Consider the following 17,782-nt stretch of genomic DNA (forward strand, 5'->3'; position numbering starts at 1 on the left):
TTTATTAGTACCATAGGCCCTGATACTCATCTCAGCAGAAATCATGTACCGGTAATACATTCGGCAGTAGAAAAGCACTTCTGGTCTCCCTAATCATAAATTTTTAAAGAAATGACACACATACAGCCTCTGAAAATTTCAAATGATAATTTGCCTGTTTCCCGTGACTCTTGTTGGTAACTGGGACAAATTAGAAGCACTTTTCACTACCACAACAATTATAACAATACAAACCATCATCTGCTTGTAAAATTTGGCCAGAAGTCATGTTGTAGTGTTCTTAGTTGCTTACATTATTCTGTGGAATCAGGCACATTTGTTACTAACATTTGTAGTTTTGTTGGCACTGCACACTTCCAGTGTATGCTCTTCCCAACATCTCAAAAATTTGTTAACATGATTACTATAGAAGTTTATATCATTACACGTTTTTACATCTGATATTAAAATGCACCCATCAGCTTGTGATGCACAAAGAGATCTTGTCATTGTTGTCTCACCAGGTGCTCAACACTTCTGTTGGGTTCAGTTACTTGTATTTAATAACTTTATCAAAATGTATCTGTACTCAGTGTGAAAGAGGTGGCACATCTGTTGTATGCTGACCAAAAAGAAATGCGAAAACCATTGTATCAGCTATGTGAGGATTGTTTTATATAGAATCCAACTGATTTCATTCAGTAACATGTTTCTCTGGAGAACATTGTGATCACCCTGTGAGTTACAATAGTTAGTGGAAGCCAGTGCACCAGCACCAAAAAAAGCAAGGGGTTATTTCAACTGCTGGAAAGGTTACAGCCCTCTTCTTATTAATTGCTTTGCTAACGGTAAATATGTGGAAAATACCACACTAGTCTTCTGTGCCAATTAAACTACTAAAAAACCGACTTGCTTGGTTTTTGTTGGTCTGCTCATTATCCAAACACTTTTGAGCATCGGAAATGGCTATATACATCTATATGTGTGACCTGCTTCCTCAGTGCATGGATGGGACAGTATGCTTGCATACACTCTTGAGCCCAGCAGTATTTCTTGCAGACGCATTTCAACCTTAGTTCAGATGGTTTGTCAGTACAGGAAATTGTTGTCTGAACTGACATACTCCACAGTGAAGCCATTTGAACATTCACTCACTGTCAAGGGGCACAAAATATTGAAGTTATGCCTCCTAATGACCTCCTGCAGTCAACAACATCAGTTAATCACAACTATCTACAAAGCATTGATTGTTACCCCTAGGAGAAAGCAACAGAACTGCGCTAAGGTGGCAAAAGCCATGGGATACCTCTTAATATTGTGTCAGACTTCCTTTTGCCTGGCATTGTGCAGCAGCTCAATGTGGCGTAGACTCAATAAGTTGTTGGAATTCCCATGCAGAACTACAGGTTTTTGCTGCCTATTTAGCCATCAATATTTGCCAAAGCATTGCCAGTGCAGAATGTTGTGCATGAACCAACTTCTCGATTATGTTCCGATGTTCAAAGGGATTCACGTCAGGGGATCTGGGTGGCCAAATCATTCATTCAAATGGTCCAGAATGTTCTTAAAAAAAAAAAAAAAAAATCACAAATTGTTGTGGCCTGGTGACGTGACATCATTCTTTGCGAATATGAAGTCCATAAATGACTACAAATGGTCTCCAAGAAGCCAAACATAACCATTTCTAGTCAGAGGACCCAGTCCATTCTACATAAACACAGTCCATTCCATGACCCACACCATCATTGAGCCACTTCCAGCTTGCACAGTGCCTTCTTGACAACTTACATCCCTGGCTTCACCATTTGTCAACTAGTACAGGATTTTTCTGACACACAGTCGTCATCAAAGAAGAATGTGGAGGTAACCACATACTAGTGCACATCTCAGGCATAGAGTCTCATGGACCCAGTAGGATAATAGGTCAGTTATGTTTTGGGACCATATCGTGTACTAATGTCAGACATCTTTTGTCACATTCAAAGGTAATTTGATGGCTGTGCAGTATTATAGTAGGCTCTTGCAACCTATTGTCCACATCTACAATCAACATTTTGGCACTATGCTCATCTTGCAAGACAATATTTCAAGAACATTGCGCACCCATCTCATGAGTACCTTCTTGTAGGAGACAGGGATCAGCCGATTGAAATGGCCTGCGGTACCTGCTCACATGACTCCAACTGAGCATCCTTAGGATGAGTTGAAACTTAAAGTGAGTCATTGCCAGAACACTCCTCACACACTCTTTAACTTGGGAGGGTCGCCATGGAAGACAGTAACATTTCTTGCACCTTGATTACAGCATGCCAAGGATGATTCCAGCAGATTTTGCTTTCAGTGATGTGCACTTTCAAACAGACTGTCTCAAATTTATTTTTTGTTTTCTCTTTATTTTACAGTAAAGTTATATTTTTTCTCATGAGGCTTATTCTTCCATTGCCTGCTCTTTTTTATCTAAGCCTGCATATGTTTGTAGATTTGCAAGTAACTCAAAAGTTTTTTAAGCAATCTAGGTATGAAAATGCAAGGGGACAGGCCAAGATAGTCAAAGAATGAAATAATTTTTTGTCAGCACCTATACCTGCCAATAAATGTTCTTTGGTAATAGGAACACTGGGAAACTTAAAGTACTTATGTATTGTTGGAATATTCATGCTGTTCACCAGATTTATGCCCTCTGATGTGAACCTAGTCCTGCATCTAAAGAAATTTGTGCCACAAAACTGGTGAAATATTCTCACAGAAACAACAATAGGCAAAGAGTCTTTCATTATCAAGCCAGAGCAAGGAATGAACCTTGCTCTTGTAAGCTTCTGGGTAGAAGGTCATTTAAGTACCTCAATCATAAATATATCTTTACAATGTAATTTTTTCTCAGACCTACAAAATAGCAATTACTGTATTTCACCTATCAATAATTAATATAATGTAAAGAAATGATATATCGATCTGAGAAAAAAATGATGTCTTTATTCTGTTGATTAACAAAGTTACAAAAACAACTTGTCACTGTTTCATTGGCCTATGTCTTTTGTAACTATTTTTCAAGGTTGAAATAGATTCTCCTATATATTCGGTACACTGAAAGAGTGAAATAGTAAAGAGGAAAAGAGGGAGACCCTGTACATGTTGAGTAAGAAGCAGAGAAGAGAGATGTAGGGAATCATCATTTGTGTAGGAATTAATTTTATTGGGTTCTGGTGTGTCCACTGATGTGGGCCCAAGGAAAACCACCCAGGCAAAAAATGTTGCAAACTGTATTACACACAACTAAATGATCTTCTCTGAGGGGAGTTAAAGTCAAACATATTAACTTAAAACAAGTTGATTTTAGAATATTTAATGAACAAGATAAATAACAGAAGGCTGAAGGTGAGTAAATGAGTCTAGCCTAAGTTGAAGTCACACAATAATTGAACACAAATCACTTCTGAAGAATAGAGAAAACAAAAATAATAGCTGCAGGCTGAAACTGTCACATTAAATTGGATGGTGGAACTTTTGCATCACTAAGCGCACAATTATCAGAGCGTATTAGACATGCACAAGTTAAAGTCTTGAGGAGATGAACAAATGTTAATGTCCTGAAGGAGCATACAAAAGTTGAAGTCTGGCGTAGTGCTAATTAATGATTAAAGACCTGTTATGGTGCAGGTGGCCAATTCTCTTTGGTGTAGAGGCCAAGGTGGCAGCTTCTGGATGGCAAGGTTCATGTGGATGGCGACAGCATCATGGTAGTGGCTCGAGATCGAGATTCTGATTGTGGCAATGCTTTTTTTGCAATTGACATCTGGCCCAGGAAGCTGGCTCTTAGTGAATCTCACATTTTGGCCCAAGTGTTGGTCTAAGTACTGCCTGTGCACTATGATGCAGCTGGTATTAATTTAGGATACACAGCCTTCGGAAAAGAAAAGTTTCACATGGCCAGTGACCTCTGGCACCACTCGGATAACTGCATGGCGACAGGATGGAGCATGGCCCTCTCATGTCTGTCATCTGCAAAGAGGTCCATTGCCTGTATAGGCTCTCTGTGTTAATGACTGCTAGATGAGTAGGTTCAAGGCCCCAACACAGCAGATTCCTTTTAAATAATTATAGCAACAAGGTATCTTGAGAATTGTTTTAGTTGTTATTTTATGTAATATAATGTACTAAGTTAGGAGAAGACTGAGTTTAAAAGCTAATTTTTTATCTATGACATGTATTCAGTATACAGGATGTAACAGATAAATTGCACTTATTAGCAGGCAACCTTTGAGGCTGCTGCTTAAATAAAATTAGAAATGTAAAAAAGAGACATGTCCACTGAAACTATGAAGAATATTGAAATAAATAAACAAATAAGTTATCTAAGTTTACTTTCCAACAACTGTAGGTACCACTACAAATCTGCATAACCCAGAAAAACAGTAGGTACCTCACAAAAAGATGTCCTTGTATGTGTTCTGTATCATGCTACTTAGTATGCTGGAAAAGGAAACATGACTTTAAATGTGTCTTATCTGGTCCAATATATGTATTATTCCAAAAGTCAAAAACCCTTTTTCTCAACATATACTAACCCAACAGGGAATAATGAGGTACTGTTAGAAAGGTTTCTTAACTGGCTTTTGACACTGCATACCTATGTCATGTTAAAACTTATTAATTGTTAACAAGTCTTTTAACTGGCTTCTGACATTGTGTACCAATTTTGCGTTAGAATTTATTACTTGTGGGAAATTTTAACATAAAAGAGACTTTTAATTATCATAGGCAAAAGGGCATCATGGATGCCCAGCTTCATACCCATATTTTACGAAGCTACTTTATTAATCATGAATAAGGGATTCCCATTTCAAATAGTATTGTTACAAATACCATTTTATTTATTTTACAGTAATTATTAAGTGGGTAATTTATATACAGCATTGTCATAGATGATAACAGTGACCACTGTGGTAGACCATTATCTCTGCTCATCATACAAATTGGCTTTTCTAAAGATTAGATTAGAGATTAGATTAGATTAGATTAATACTTGTTCCATAGATCATGAATACGACACTTCGTAATGATGTGGAACGTGTCAGGTTAATGAAAGATGTCTGTACAAGATATTACATTACACAAAATATTGCATGACACTAATGCTTAAGTTAGTTTTTTTCCCTCCCTTAATTTATATCTAAAAATTCAGCCAATGAGTAGAAGGAGTTGTCATCTAGAAATTCTTTTAATTTATTTTTAAATGTTGGTTGACTATCTGTCAGGTTTTTGATGCTGTTTTGTAGGTGACCAAAGACTTTTGTGGCAGCATAATTTGCCCCCTTCTGTGCCAAAGTCAGATTTAACCCTGCATAGTGAAGATCATCCTTTCTCCTAGATCCTTAAATAGATGTCTGCAAGATGACCGTGGGTGGGCTCCAGCAATTATTCTGATTACACGTTTTTGAGTGATGAATACTTTTCTACTCAACGATGAATTACCCCAGAATATGATACCATATGAAAGCAGTGAATGAAAGTAGGCATCACCAAAATTTGCAATAACCCTAATAGCATACGTAGCCGAATTCAGACGTTTCAGCAGACCATCAATGTGTTGCTTCCAGTTTAACCTCTCATCAATGGACACACCTAAATATTTTGAAAATTCTACCTTAGCTACAGACTTCTGTTCAAAGTCTATATTTATTACTGGAGTTGTGCCATTTACTGTACGGAACTGTATATACTGTGTTTTATCAAAATTTAAAGAGAGTCCGTTTGCTGAGAACCACTTAATAATTTTGTGAAAAACATCATTTACAATTACATCACTTAGTTCTTGGTTTTTGGATGTTATTACTATACTTGTATCATCAGCAAAAAGAACTAACTTTGCATCTTCATCAATATGGAATGGTAAGTCATTAATGTATATCAAGAACAGTAAAGGACCTAAGACCGAACCCTGTGGGACCCCGTGCTTGATAGCCCCCCCCCTCTCCCCCCCCCCCCAGTTTGAGGAATCAGCTGTTGTATTAACATTACATGAACCACTTATTTCAACTTTCTGCATTCTTCCAGTTAAGTATGAATTAAACCATTTGTGCACTGCCCCCCTCAAACCATAATGATTTAGCTTATCTAAAAGAATTCCATAATTTACACAGTCAAAGGCCTTTGAGAGATCACAAAAAATACCAATGGGTGATGTCCGGTTATTCAGAGCATTTAATATTTGATCAGTGAAAGTGTATATAGCATTTTCTGTTGAAAAGCCTTTCTGAAAACCAAACTGACATTTTGTTAGTACTTTATTTTTACATATATGGGAGGCTACTCTTGAATACATTACTTTCTCAAAAATTTTTGATAGAGCTGTCAGAAGAGAGATTGGGCGATAGTTGTTGACATCCGACGTATCCCCCTTTTTATGCAATGGTTTTACAATGGCATATTTCAGCCTATCGGGGAAAACACCCTGCTCCAAAGAGGTATTACATACGTGGCTGAGAATCCTACTTATCTGTGGGGAACAAGCTTTAAGTATCTTGCTGGAAATGCCATCAATTCCGTAAGAGCTTTTACTTTTCAGTGAGTTTATTATTTTACTGATTTCAGAGGGAGAGGTTGGTGGAAATACAGTTGTTTCAAACTGCACAGGTATGGCCTCTTCTATTAGAAGCCTTGCCTCTTCTTGTGAAGATCTAGATCCTACTTTCTCCACAACATTTAAAAAATGATTATTGAAAATATGAATATACTTTCCAAAATGACTAACATATTTGTCATTGTCACCTTGAACTATGATTTACCCTTTGCTACTATGGCCTAACATGCTTACTGTAACTGAATGTTGTTCAATATTCTTGATATGAAAATGTTTTCTGGTCATTCCCACAACAACCCTTTCCCAATGACTACATTTATTTACAACCTTAAAAGTGTGAAAGTTTCACAATAATCCTCTACTAACAAGTAATGTTCAGCTGACTGACACCGGGAAAACTGTTGTAATACAATGGATAAACTTAACATCATATGATCCAAACATGCTGTTTCATTTGACAAGAAGACAGTTGCGTATTAAAAGTATATTTTTGTTCACTGTAAATAAATCACAGGAACAAACACTTTGTAGAGTATGATTGTATTTACCAAATCCCATCTTTACACATGGACAGATATATGTAGCCTTTTCAAGGGTAACTAAATCAACTAACATTTTTGTATCCCTTAAAGAAAATGAAAAACAAAAAATACATGAGAATTATATTCTCACATCAGATATCATTTACACTGAAGTACTGTAATGCTCTATAAAGAATTTTGATCAGAATTATGATCATGGAAATGTTTATACAAGGACTCATCATAAATTAATAATTATCATTTCAAGTTGTTCAGTTTATCATTAAAGATGTTTTCTCATCTTTCCTGCAACTATTCTTTTTCCATTGGCACCACTCATTCCAAATACTGTCATTTTTTAGAGATATGAAAGCTTAAAAGTTTCACATGGATCCCCTTGTCTGAAGATTACTGGGTAATGACATCTGCCATAATAAAGACTTGTGAAGCCTTCATGGAGAGTCAATAGACGTGTGATGGCTACTGTATGAGTGCTCAGTTCATACTCCCGTTTTCCATAAGTTTTAGATGTAAATTATAAAAAAATAACACATTGTACCATGGAAAGTTTTCAAGCTTTCGCAACCAGTGGTTGCTTCGTCGGGAAAGAGGGAAGGAGAGGGAAAGATGAAAGGATGTGGGTGTTAAGGGAGAGGGTAAGGAGTCATTCCAATCCCGGGAGGGGAAAGACTTACCTTACGGGGAAAAAACGATAGGTATACACTCGCACACACACACACATATCCATCCACACATATACAGACACATATATCCTCGCCCTTAAAACCCACATCCTTTCATCTTTCCCTCTTCTTCCCTCTTTCCTGATGAAGCAACCGTGGGTTGCGAAAGCTCGAAATTTTGTGTGTGTGTTTGTGTGTGTGTGTGTGTGTGTGTGTGTGTGTGTGTTTTTTTTAATTGTGCCTATTTCCCACTTGGTAAGTTATGGAATCTTTGTTTTTAATATATTTTTCCCATGTGGAATGTTTCTTTCTATATATAAGAAATATGTCTACTTGTGTCTGTGTATGTGCGGATGGATATGTGTATGTGTGTGTGTGTGTGTGTGTGTGTGTGTGTGTGTGTGTGCGCGAGTGTACACCTGTCCTTTTTTCCCCCTAAGGGAAGTCTTTCCGCTCCCGGGATTGGAATGACTCCTTACCCTTTCCCTTAAAACCCACATCCTTTCGTCTTTCCCTCCCCTTCCCTCTTTCCTGAAGAAGCAACCATCAGTTGCTAAAGCTAGTAACTCTGTGTGTGTGTTTGTGTGTTTTGTTCATTGTGCCTGTCTGCCGGCGCTTTCCCGCTTGGTAAGTCTTGTTATCTTTGTTTTTAATATATTTTTCCCATGTGGAAGTTTCTTTCTATTTTATTTACTTACCAAGCGGGAAAGCGCCGGCAGACAGGCACAATGAACAAAACACACACACAGAATTACTAGCTTTCGCAACCGATGGTTGCTTCTTCAGGAAGGAGAGGGAAAGACGAAAGGATGTGGGTTTTAAGGGAGAGGGTAAGGAGTCATTCCAATCCCGGGAGCGGAAAGACTTCCCTTAGGGGGAAAAAAAGGACAGGTGTACACTCGCACACACACACACACACACACACACACACACACACACACACACACACACACACACACATATCCATCCGCACATACACAGACACAAGCAGACATATTTAAAGGCAAAGAGTAAGGGCAGAGATGTCAGTCGAGGCGGAAGTACAGAAGAAGTTGTTGAAAGGCAGGTGAGGTATGAGCGGCGGCAACTTGAAATTAGCGGAGGTTGAGGCCTGGCGGATATCGAGAAGAGAGGATATACTGAAGGGCGAGTTCCCATCTCCGGAGTTCGGATAGGTTGGTGTTGGTGGGAAGTATCCAGATAACTCGGACGGTGTAACACTGTGCCAAGATGTGCTGGCCGTGCACCAAGGCATGTTTAGCCACAGGGTGATCCTCATTACCAACAAACACTGTCTGCCTGTGTCCATTCATGTGAATGGACAGTTTGTTGCTGGTCATTCCCACATAGAAAGCGTCACAGTGCAGGCAGGTCAGTTGGTAAATCACCTGGGTGCTTTCACACGTGGCTCTCCCTTTGATCGTATACACCTTCCGGGTTACAGGACTGGAGTAGGTGGTGGTGGGAGGGTGCATAGGACAGGTTTTACACCGGGGGCGGTTGCAAGGGTAGTAGCCAGAGGGTAGGGAAGGTGGTTTGGGGATTTCATAGGGATGAACCAAGAGGTTACGAAGGTTAGGTGGACGGCGGAAAGACACTCTTGGTGGAGTGGGGAGGATTTCATGAAGGATGGATCTCATTTTGGGGCAGGATTTTAGGAAGTCGTATCCCTGCTGGAGAGCCACATTCAAGGTCTGATCCAGTCCCGGGAAGTATTCTGTCACGAGTGGGGCACTTTTGGGGTTCTTCTATGAGAGGTTCTGGGTTTGAGGGGATGAGGAAGTGGCTCTGGTTATCTGCTTCTGTACCAGGTCGGGAGGGTAGTTGCGGGATGCGAAAGCTGTTTTCAGGTTGTTGGTGTAATGGTCGAGGGATTCAGGACTGGAGCAGATTCGTTTGCCACGAAGGCCTAGGCTGTAGGGAAGGGACCGTTTGATATGGAATGGGTGGCAGCTGTCATAATGGAGGTACTGTTGCTTGTTGGTGGGTTTGATGTGGACGGATGTGTGAAGCTGGCCATGGGACAGATGGAGGTCAACGTCTAGGAAAGTGGCATGGGATTTGGAGTAGGACCAGGTGAATCTGATGGAACCAAAGGAGTTGAGGTTGGAGAGGAAATTCTGGAGTTGTTCTTCACTGTGAGTCCAGATCATGAAGATGTCATCAATAAATCTGTACCAAACTTTGGGTTGGCAGGCTTGGGTAACCAAGAAGGCTTCCTCTAAGTGACCCATAAATAGGTTGGCATACGAGGGGGCCATCCTGGTACCCATGGCTGTTCCCTTTAATTGTTGGTATGTCTGGCCTTCAAAAGTGAAGAAGTTGTGGGTCAGGATGAAGCTGGCTAAGGTGACGAGGAAAGAGGTTTTAGGTAGGGTGGCAGGTGTCCTATGCACCCTCCCACCACCACCTACTCCAGTCCTGTAACCCGGGAGGTGTACACGATCAAAGGGAGAGCCACATGTGAAAGCACCCACGTGATTTACCAACTGACCTGCCTGCACTGTGACGCTTTCTATGTGGGAATGACCAGCAACAAACAGTCCATTCGCATGAATGGACATAGGCAGACAGTGTTTGTTGGTAATGAGGATCACCCTGTGGCTAAACATGCCTTGGTGCACGGCCAGCACATCTTTGCACAGTGTTACACTGTCCGAGTTATCTGGATACTTCCCACCAACACCAACCTATCCGAACTCCGGAGATGGGAACTCGCCCTTCAGTATATCCTCTCTTCTCAATATCCGCCAGGCCTCAACCTCCGCTAATTTCAAGTTGCCGCCGCTCGTACCTCACCTGTCTTTCAACAACTTCTTTGCCTCTGTACTTCCGCCTCGACTGACATCTCTGCCCTTACTCTTTGCCTTTAAATATGTCTGCTTGTGTCTGTGTATGTGCGGATGGATATGTGTGTGTGTGTGTGTGTGTGTGTGTGTGTGTGTGTGTGTGTGTGTGTGTGTGTGTGTGAGTGTACACCTGTCCTTTTTCCCCCCTAAGGGAAGTCTTTCCGCTCCTGGGATTGGAATGACTCCTTACCCTCTCCCTTAAAACCCACATCCTTTCGTCTTTCCCTCTCCTTCCTGAAGAAGCAACCATCGGTTGCGAAAGCTAGTAATTCACTGTGTGTGTTTTGTTCATTGTGCCTGTCTGCCGGCGCTTTCCCGCTTGGTAAGTCTTGGTATCTTTGTTTTTAATATATTTTTCCCATGTGGAAGTTACTTTCTATATATATATATATATATATATATATATATATATATATATATATATATATATATGTGTGTGTGTGTGTGTGTGTGTGTGTGTGTGTGTGTGTGTGTTTCCTTTTCTGACAAAGGCTTTGGCTGAAATCTAATGTGTGTATGTCTTTTCACTGTGACAGTCTGCAAATAAATGTGTCTCCTTTATGTTGAGTAGCAGTCTGTCTTTTCCTTACATATATGTACAACAGCATTGTGTAGCAACATTCATATTGCACCACCTGGTCTAGTGCATAGGATTAGAGTTGGCTGCAGTTATTAAATGTGTATAGAAGAAATCACTCATTAGTGTTTCTTCCTCAAATGAAATGATAAGTTACCAATCTAGCATTAGTATGCAGATTATCCACAAGATAGGTCACTGCAAAGAAAGTGTTAGGCTCCTTTTACAGTTATTTGTAACATATTTACAGTCTGTTACATCCTGTTGCTTATTTTAGAGTAAACAAATGTGTGGCTAGGGCCTCCCATCGGGTAGATCTTTCGCCAGGTGCAAGTCTTTTGAGTTGACGCCACTTCGGTGACTTGTGCGTCGATGGGGATGAAATGATGAAGATTAGGACAACACAGCAACCAGTCCCTGAGTGGAGAAAATCTCCAACCCAGCTGGGAATCGAACCTGGCCCTTAGGATTGACATTCTGTCACACTGACCACTCAGCTACTTGGGGCGGACGTTATTTTAGTGAATATGGGTTTAGTGATCCTCACATCCTATACAACTGAATACATATCATAAAGTTTTACTTATCACCTAAAAAAAATAATAATAAAAAATCAAGCTTTGACCATGAAACTTGGTGATGGTGTTACTCCTCTGCACATTTCTACTACAGTGTGACACATTTTTGACAATGACTTGGTGGAAAGCTTGGTTGTGGAGGTCCGCATTTCAGCTGTTCAGATATCAACTCATTGCCATTTTGAAAATGCGTCACAAAATGGTTTTGTCACCCAAGGAAGCAGAAAGAAATCATTGCGTACCATGTCAGGAGATTACAGGGACAAGACAAAATTTGACAGTTCAAAGAAGCAGCCTGTGTAACTGTCTCCTGTTCATAATGAGCAGGGACATTGTTAAGGAGCAGAAACAGCCCCTTGTACCGCTTCTTACAAGTCATCTTGACATCCTCCTGTAACCTGATCAAGAGATTTTGGTAGTAAGTTTCTGTAACTGATGCCCCTTATGGGCATAATCTGTCAGTACCATACCATGTCAGTCCCAAAAACCACTCAGCGTCACCTGGCCTGATGATGACTGGGTCTTTGCCTTTTTCAGTGAACCAACGTTCTTCCACTGTTTGCTTTGTGTTGGGACATAAAGATACACCCAGCACTTGTCCATGGTGATTAGGTGGCTAAGAAAGTCATCTAGATTAGTCTGATATAGTGTCAACTTTTCTGCTGCTGCTTCAGATCAATAAGCTTTTTGAATGGGTGTAAGTAGTTGTGAACACTGTGGGCAGTGACTTCTATTATGCTTCCCAATTCTTCTCAGGGAGATGGTCTGCCACTTTGTTCTTTATCATTCACCATGTCTGACCACACTGGAAGTGTCTGTGCCACTCAACCACTACATCACAGGCTGTGTCATTGTTTCCATACACATCCATCATCTCAGCATAGGTTATAGAGCATTTTTCCACTTTAAATGCAGAAAAGACCAGTTGTATGATACTCCACTTTGTCAGTCAGCTGCCACTGTGTTTTTGTGCCCATAGAGTCATTTTGTGGTACTGTGGCAGTGGGATTTCAATTTTTAGCAAGACTGCAGATGAGTACCTGCAGACACACAAAAAATAATCACATAACTTTATTTTTTTGAAATGATATTTAGACCTTTATGACTAAACCTCATAGTTTTCACTACTCCCAATGTTTATTGTGGGTGTTATCTTCCCAAGATACATTTCTTATGTTCTGGCTATAGAATAAATCAATATTTTTCTTTTTTTAAAGTTCAGGCTCTCCAATGCCTTAGTGTGTTGCAGTGTTATATTTGCTGTTTGCATTTAACATAATGTATTTATGGTTTTTAATAACATCTTGTCATGCTTTTCAGATATAATATTATGTGTTTTGCTGGCTCAAATAACTAACTGTCAGAGACAATGGGAAACCCTTATCAGACACTGGAGACCCCGAGATGCTATGGTAGATGTAACTAATGGATTTGGAATAGCAATTATTCAGGTCAGTATTAAGCAGACTAAGCCTAAATAGTCAAAATTAGGATAATGTTGTAATTTAATCCATAAGCAAACTACAAACACAAAAATAATTCTTAAGATTCAACTTCTGCTGAGGTTCTTGGTCCCTCAATGAACCATAAACAAGTGCATATTCGGCAATAAAAATTGTTAAATATCCAGTATACTTTGGGCAATGTAGTCTTAATTGGTAGTCTTTCAATATGGATCAGCTATCTTCATTCAGTTAGTGTACCTACACTGTTTGCCTACATAAAGAACAGACCAGTCCCTATCAAAGTTCCATCTATTACAAATGGAGTCCACCAGAATAATTTTGCAGCCAGTATACTGACACTCATCATCCACAGTCCACTGCTTGCACCAACACTGGCTTAGGCCAGCCATGCACTGGCTTGTATGCTAGAGTCTGGCATGATCTTTTCATAGGGCACACCTGAGGATCAGCACATCTGATTAGGGTCAATAGTGATGTTGTCCTAGCTACTCATTGTCCATGGCAACATCAGATGGTGCCATTACACCCACCACTACCCACCCTCCAAGCAATAACCACCAGAGGAGATGACGTGCTGCTGTTGTGTATTCCAGAGTGGAGATTGCTGCAAAAGGCAGAGGTAGAACAGCTGCACCCCTCAGTTAAGGTGGCCCTGTAAGCTGCTACAAAGCCACAGAGAGTATTATATATCGTGTTTGACATAACTGCCTTGTGGGACTGATTTTAAAGGAGCAGCTGAAGTATTCTGTGTCCTTCTAAGGCTGCAATAGTAGTGGCAGTAGTGATCTGAGACATACATAATGAAAATGGGGAATTAGAAGAACAATCATGAGCCGCAAAATGGGATGGCAAAATGTAAATGGCTACACTTGCATTATTCTGCAGCACTGCCCAGGAAGAGAAATGCTTGGGAGGTGCAACTCGATGTGACTGACAGGCAGAATGTTGTTAGATCAGGACCATGATGGTGGAATCAATATGTGACCAGAATACATGTTATCCCATCAAACTTTTCATCCAGGTCATGTGCTCCAGTGGGTAGTGTGCAGGAGACACAACACTTGTGGCAGAAGAGGTGGAATTAGGACGAGGCAGTGGTCCTTGTCTGAAACCCACTACTGAACTCTTTGATTAAGGTGTAGTTGATGCCACTAAGGGTGATAGGAATGAAATTTGTCAAGTATGTCTGGCCACTCATGTTGCACAAACTTAGTGAGATAATGTAACATCAGTTTCTTGTGGATGGTGGCTGCAACATCTTGTGATGTTAAGGGAAAGGATGGAACTGGCAAACCCAAATTTGAATTGAATTGTAAACACACTATTTCATTTAAGTTGAAGGCTAGGTCAGTTCCCATTAGGAATCAGAGCAGCACATCAAGTTGGTGTGTAATGCCACTGGTCAGTAGTGGATAGGACAATGAAAATTAGACAAGTATAATGCTCAGAATTACAAGCAATGGGCAGTCCAGTTTGGTAAGAGATGCTTGGGATCAAAGGTGGTGAGCAATAAAGTTTCTTTATATAAAGGAATAATTTAAATTTTTGAACAGCATAAGTAATGGCAAGAGCCTCTCACACTGTTTGAGAGCAGCATTGCTGAGAATTTGAAAAGGTTTTTGAAGCATAAACTACATGGCACTTGGTGCTGTCAGGGTATTTATGGAATAAGACTGCACTGACGCATCAGGGATGCATCAGTTGCTACTACCGGAGGTAGACCAGGAGTATAACTTGTTAACCACGGTGTTCACTTAAGGCAATCTTTTAAAGCCTGCTGACAAGTATGTGAACACTGAAAGTGTGTGTCTTGGCATTGTAACTATTTCAGTAGGTGATAGAGTTCTGCTAGGTTTGCAGATTCAGCCATGATAATTGACGTTTCCCAGAAAGACTTGAAATTCTTTGATGTTCTAAGAAGAGGTGGGGTCTGCATTTTATTGATACATAATCTCTCAATGGTTCCAATCTGTTTGCTGTGAGTTTAAACCTTAAATATGACAAGGGAGATTGCAAGAAAGAACACTTGTACATGTTGCATTAAGAGTCGTCCCACTGCTAGCCTCTGGAACAAAAGCTCAAGGTGGTGAAGGTGATCTTGAGGAGTTGCACATGTGACCAAATTATTGTCGTCATATGCAGCACAGTTGGGATTCCCTGCAGTAGTTGATTCATAAAATGCTGAAATATGGCAGTGACTGAACAGATTCTGAAAGGTAACTGATTTTAATGGCAAGGCTATATGACATGTTTAGCCCTAGTAAGCTTTTGATTCAGCATCCAAGGGGATTTGAAAATAAGATTCTGTGAGTCATTAGAGAATAAATTTCCACTTCAGCTTGTGTATTGATCATGACTTGGAAATCACCATGAAGTCCCTACGTACCACTGGATTTGGATACTGCTATCAGGGCAGTGGCTCACTGACTATGAGGAGTAGGTGTTAACACATCACCATGAGTGAACCTATCGAGCTCTGTTTTGAGGTCATTCTTAAGAGCAAAGGGCACCAGATGGCCTTTGAAGAAATGTGGGATTGCTGTCATTTGAAGAGTAGTGTGAGCTTCAAAGCTGTTTATCTTCCCATGTCCAGGCGCAAAAATTTGGAAATCCAAAAGCATGCAAAGAGTCAATTCTAAAAACAATGCCCACCCTGGGTTCGGCTACCACGAAAAAAAAATTACTTTATATATGAGTTGGTTATAAATAAGTAAAATGGAAATTTTTTAACAAAGGCATGTGTTGATGTTCATAGACTCAAAGATTTGTTTTAACAAAAACACAGAAGCACTGACTCCCAAAAGTAATCTCACAGGGTCATCACCAATAGCACATCAAATTACAGTTTTTGGGATGTATTTCGTGATTTTGGCACTCCTGTAGATTGCTGACTCACCTAATTCACTTCTGCAGGCTGGGGCAGGTTAGCAACATTACTGCTAATATTTACCTCTTACAAGTGTCCCTTTTTGTTGCACCCGTGGCAACTTTCGTACCATCGGGGGCATACACAGAGTTGTGTGGTGAAGTAAATAACATTCACAGCCAGGCAATGGTGCCACCACTGGTGTGGCTCATTGCTGGTGGTATAGATTTATGGTGCTGCCCTGGTCACAGGGCAGGTGAAGGTCCCACCAGAGGAGGCATGACAGCCTGCATGACCAGTGCCAAAGAGCCGACTGCAGTGCTGTCTTCTTCCACTATAAACATAATTCAGCTATTCGCATTACTTCTATCACAGGAGGAACAAGTTTGTTTAACATGACATTTCTCACTTCTGAATCAGGCATAAGCCATACAGTAATGTCTCCCATTAGAGTGTCCACATAGTTCTGCCCAAGAAACATTTAAAATTGCAATTTCAACTTAATCCCTGTATTTAGGTATGTAATCACAAATGTTCCAATAAGACAGCATTTAGTTTGGCTTTCAAAACAGATAAATCTTAAATTCTAATTTTGTTCTAACTTTGTCCCGAACTGAAACTTCCTGGCAGATTAAAATTGTGTGCCGGACTGAGACTCGAACTCAGGACCTTTGCCTTTCATCGGCAAGTGCTCTCCCGAACTATTTTCATGATTTTGAAGAGTGAAATTTGGTTGAATTAATTTATTTGAGATCTTATCTACATCTATATACATACTCCACACGCCACATGTGGTGCAAGGCAGAGGTAACACTTTACCACTGCTAGTCATTTCCTTTTCTGTTTAACTCATGAATAGAGTGAGGAAAAAATAGCTGTTTATATGCCTCCATAAGAGCTCTAATTTCTCTTATATCCATGGTTCTTATGTGAAATGTACATTGGTGGAAGTAGGTACATTCCTCTCTATCTAGTATCTATTGTAATTGCAGTGGAAGTTACTATAGCTACATTTGGACAAGCTATGTTGATATGGATTTATCTGTAATTATGATAGCTATGACATGAGACTGTATGCTATTTAATGAGGACTTTCTTATAAGTAATCTGAGTGAAAATAGAATTATGAAATATTAACTGGTTCTAGAACCAGGCAAATTACAGATTGTGCTGGTCACATCATATGCATGTAAGGCTCTAACAAATCAGTATGCCATACACCATGACGGGTGAGCTAAAAACCTTGTAAAATAATTACAACTTTGAAAAAAAATTCCTAGTGGTGTAAGAGAGATCTTTAAACATGCAGGATTGGAAAAATGCAAAGAAAAATAATTGTAATATTTAGGTATCACTTACCTATTATATCTTAAATGTGCACCTATTATCTACTTGCCAGATAGTAACTAGATTGAGAGGTATATTCAGATATGTATTATGCACAAACACTGTCACTTGCCACTTGTTTCAATCACTTACAGTTAAAAAATCATGTAGCACAGTGCTACTGAATGCCCATCAACGACACCCACACATCATTTCACATTGTGCTAGTAAATTTATTTACTTTTTGAAAGTTCAGAGCTATCTTCTTCTGTCTTGTAAGATAGGATTTTTTAGCAATAGTGTTTTTTATCGTGATTAAGAAATATGATACTGATTTTGTAGTCTGCTTTGACTGTG

The 17,782-nt window shown here is 39.8% G+C and overlaps 1 protein-coding gene across 3 annotated transcripts in view; it reads left to right on the top strand.

Annotated features, from left to right (window-relative positions):
• Positions 1-17,782, top strand: part of LOC126334582 (serpin B12) — a 96,349-nt gene that overhangs the window by 36,184 nt on the left and 42,383 nt on the right. For all 3 annotated transcript variants that reach the window (XM_049996969.1, XM_049996968.1, XM_049996970.1), the window contains exon 2: positions 13,088-13,218. In XM_049996969.1, coding sequence (XP_049852926.1) covers positions 13,177-13,218 — 42 coding nt within the window. In that variant the 5' untranslated portion in view covers positions 13,088-13,176. The remainder of the gene's footprint in view (positions 1-13,087; positions 13,219-17,782) is intronic.

This window comes from Schistocerca gregaria, chromosome 2, assembly GCF_023897955.1.
Source record: "Schistocerca gregaria isolate iqSchGreg1 chromosome 2, iqSchGreg1.2, whole genome shotgun sequence".
NCBI classification, from domain to species: domain Eukaryota; kingdom Metazoa; phylum Arthropoda; class Insecta; order Orthoptera; family Acrididae; genus Schistocerca; species Schistocerca gregaria.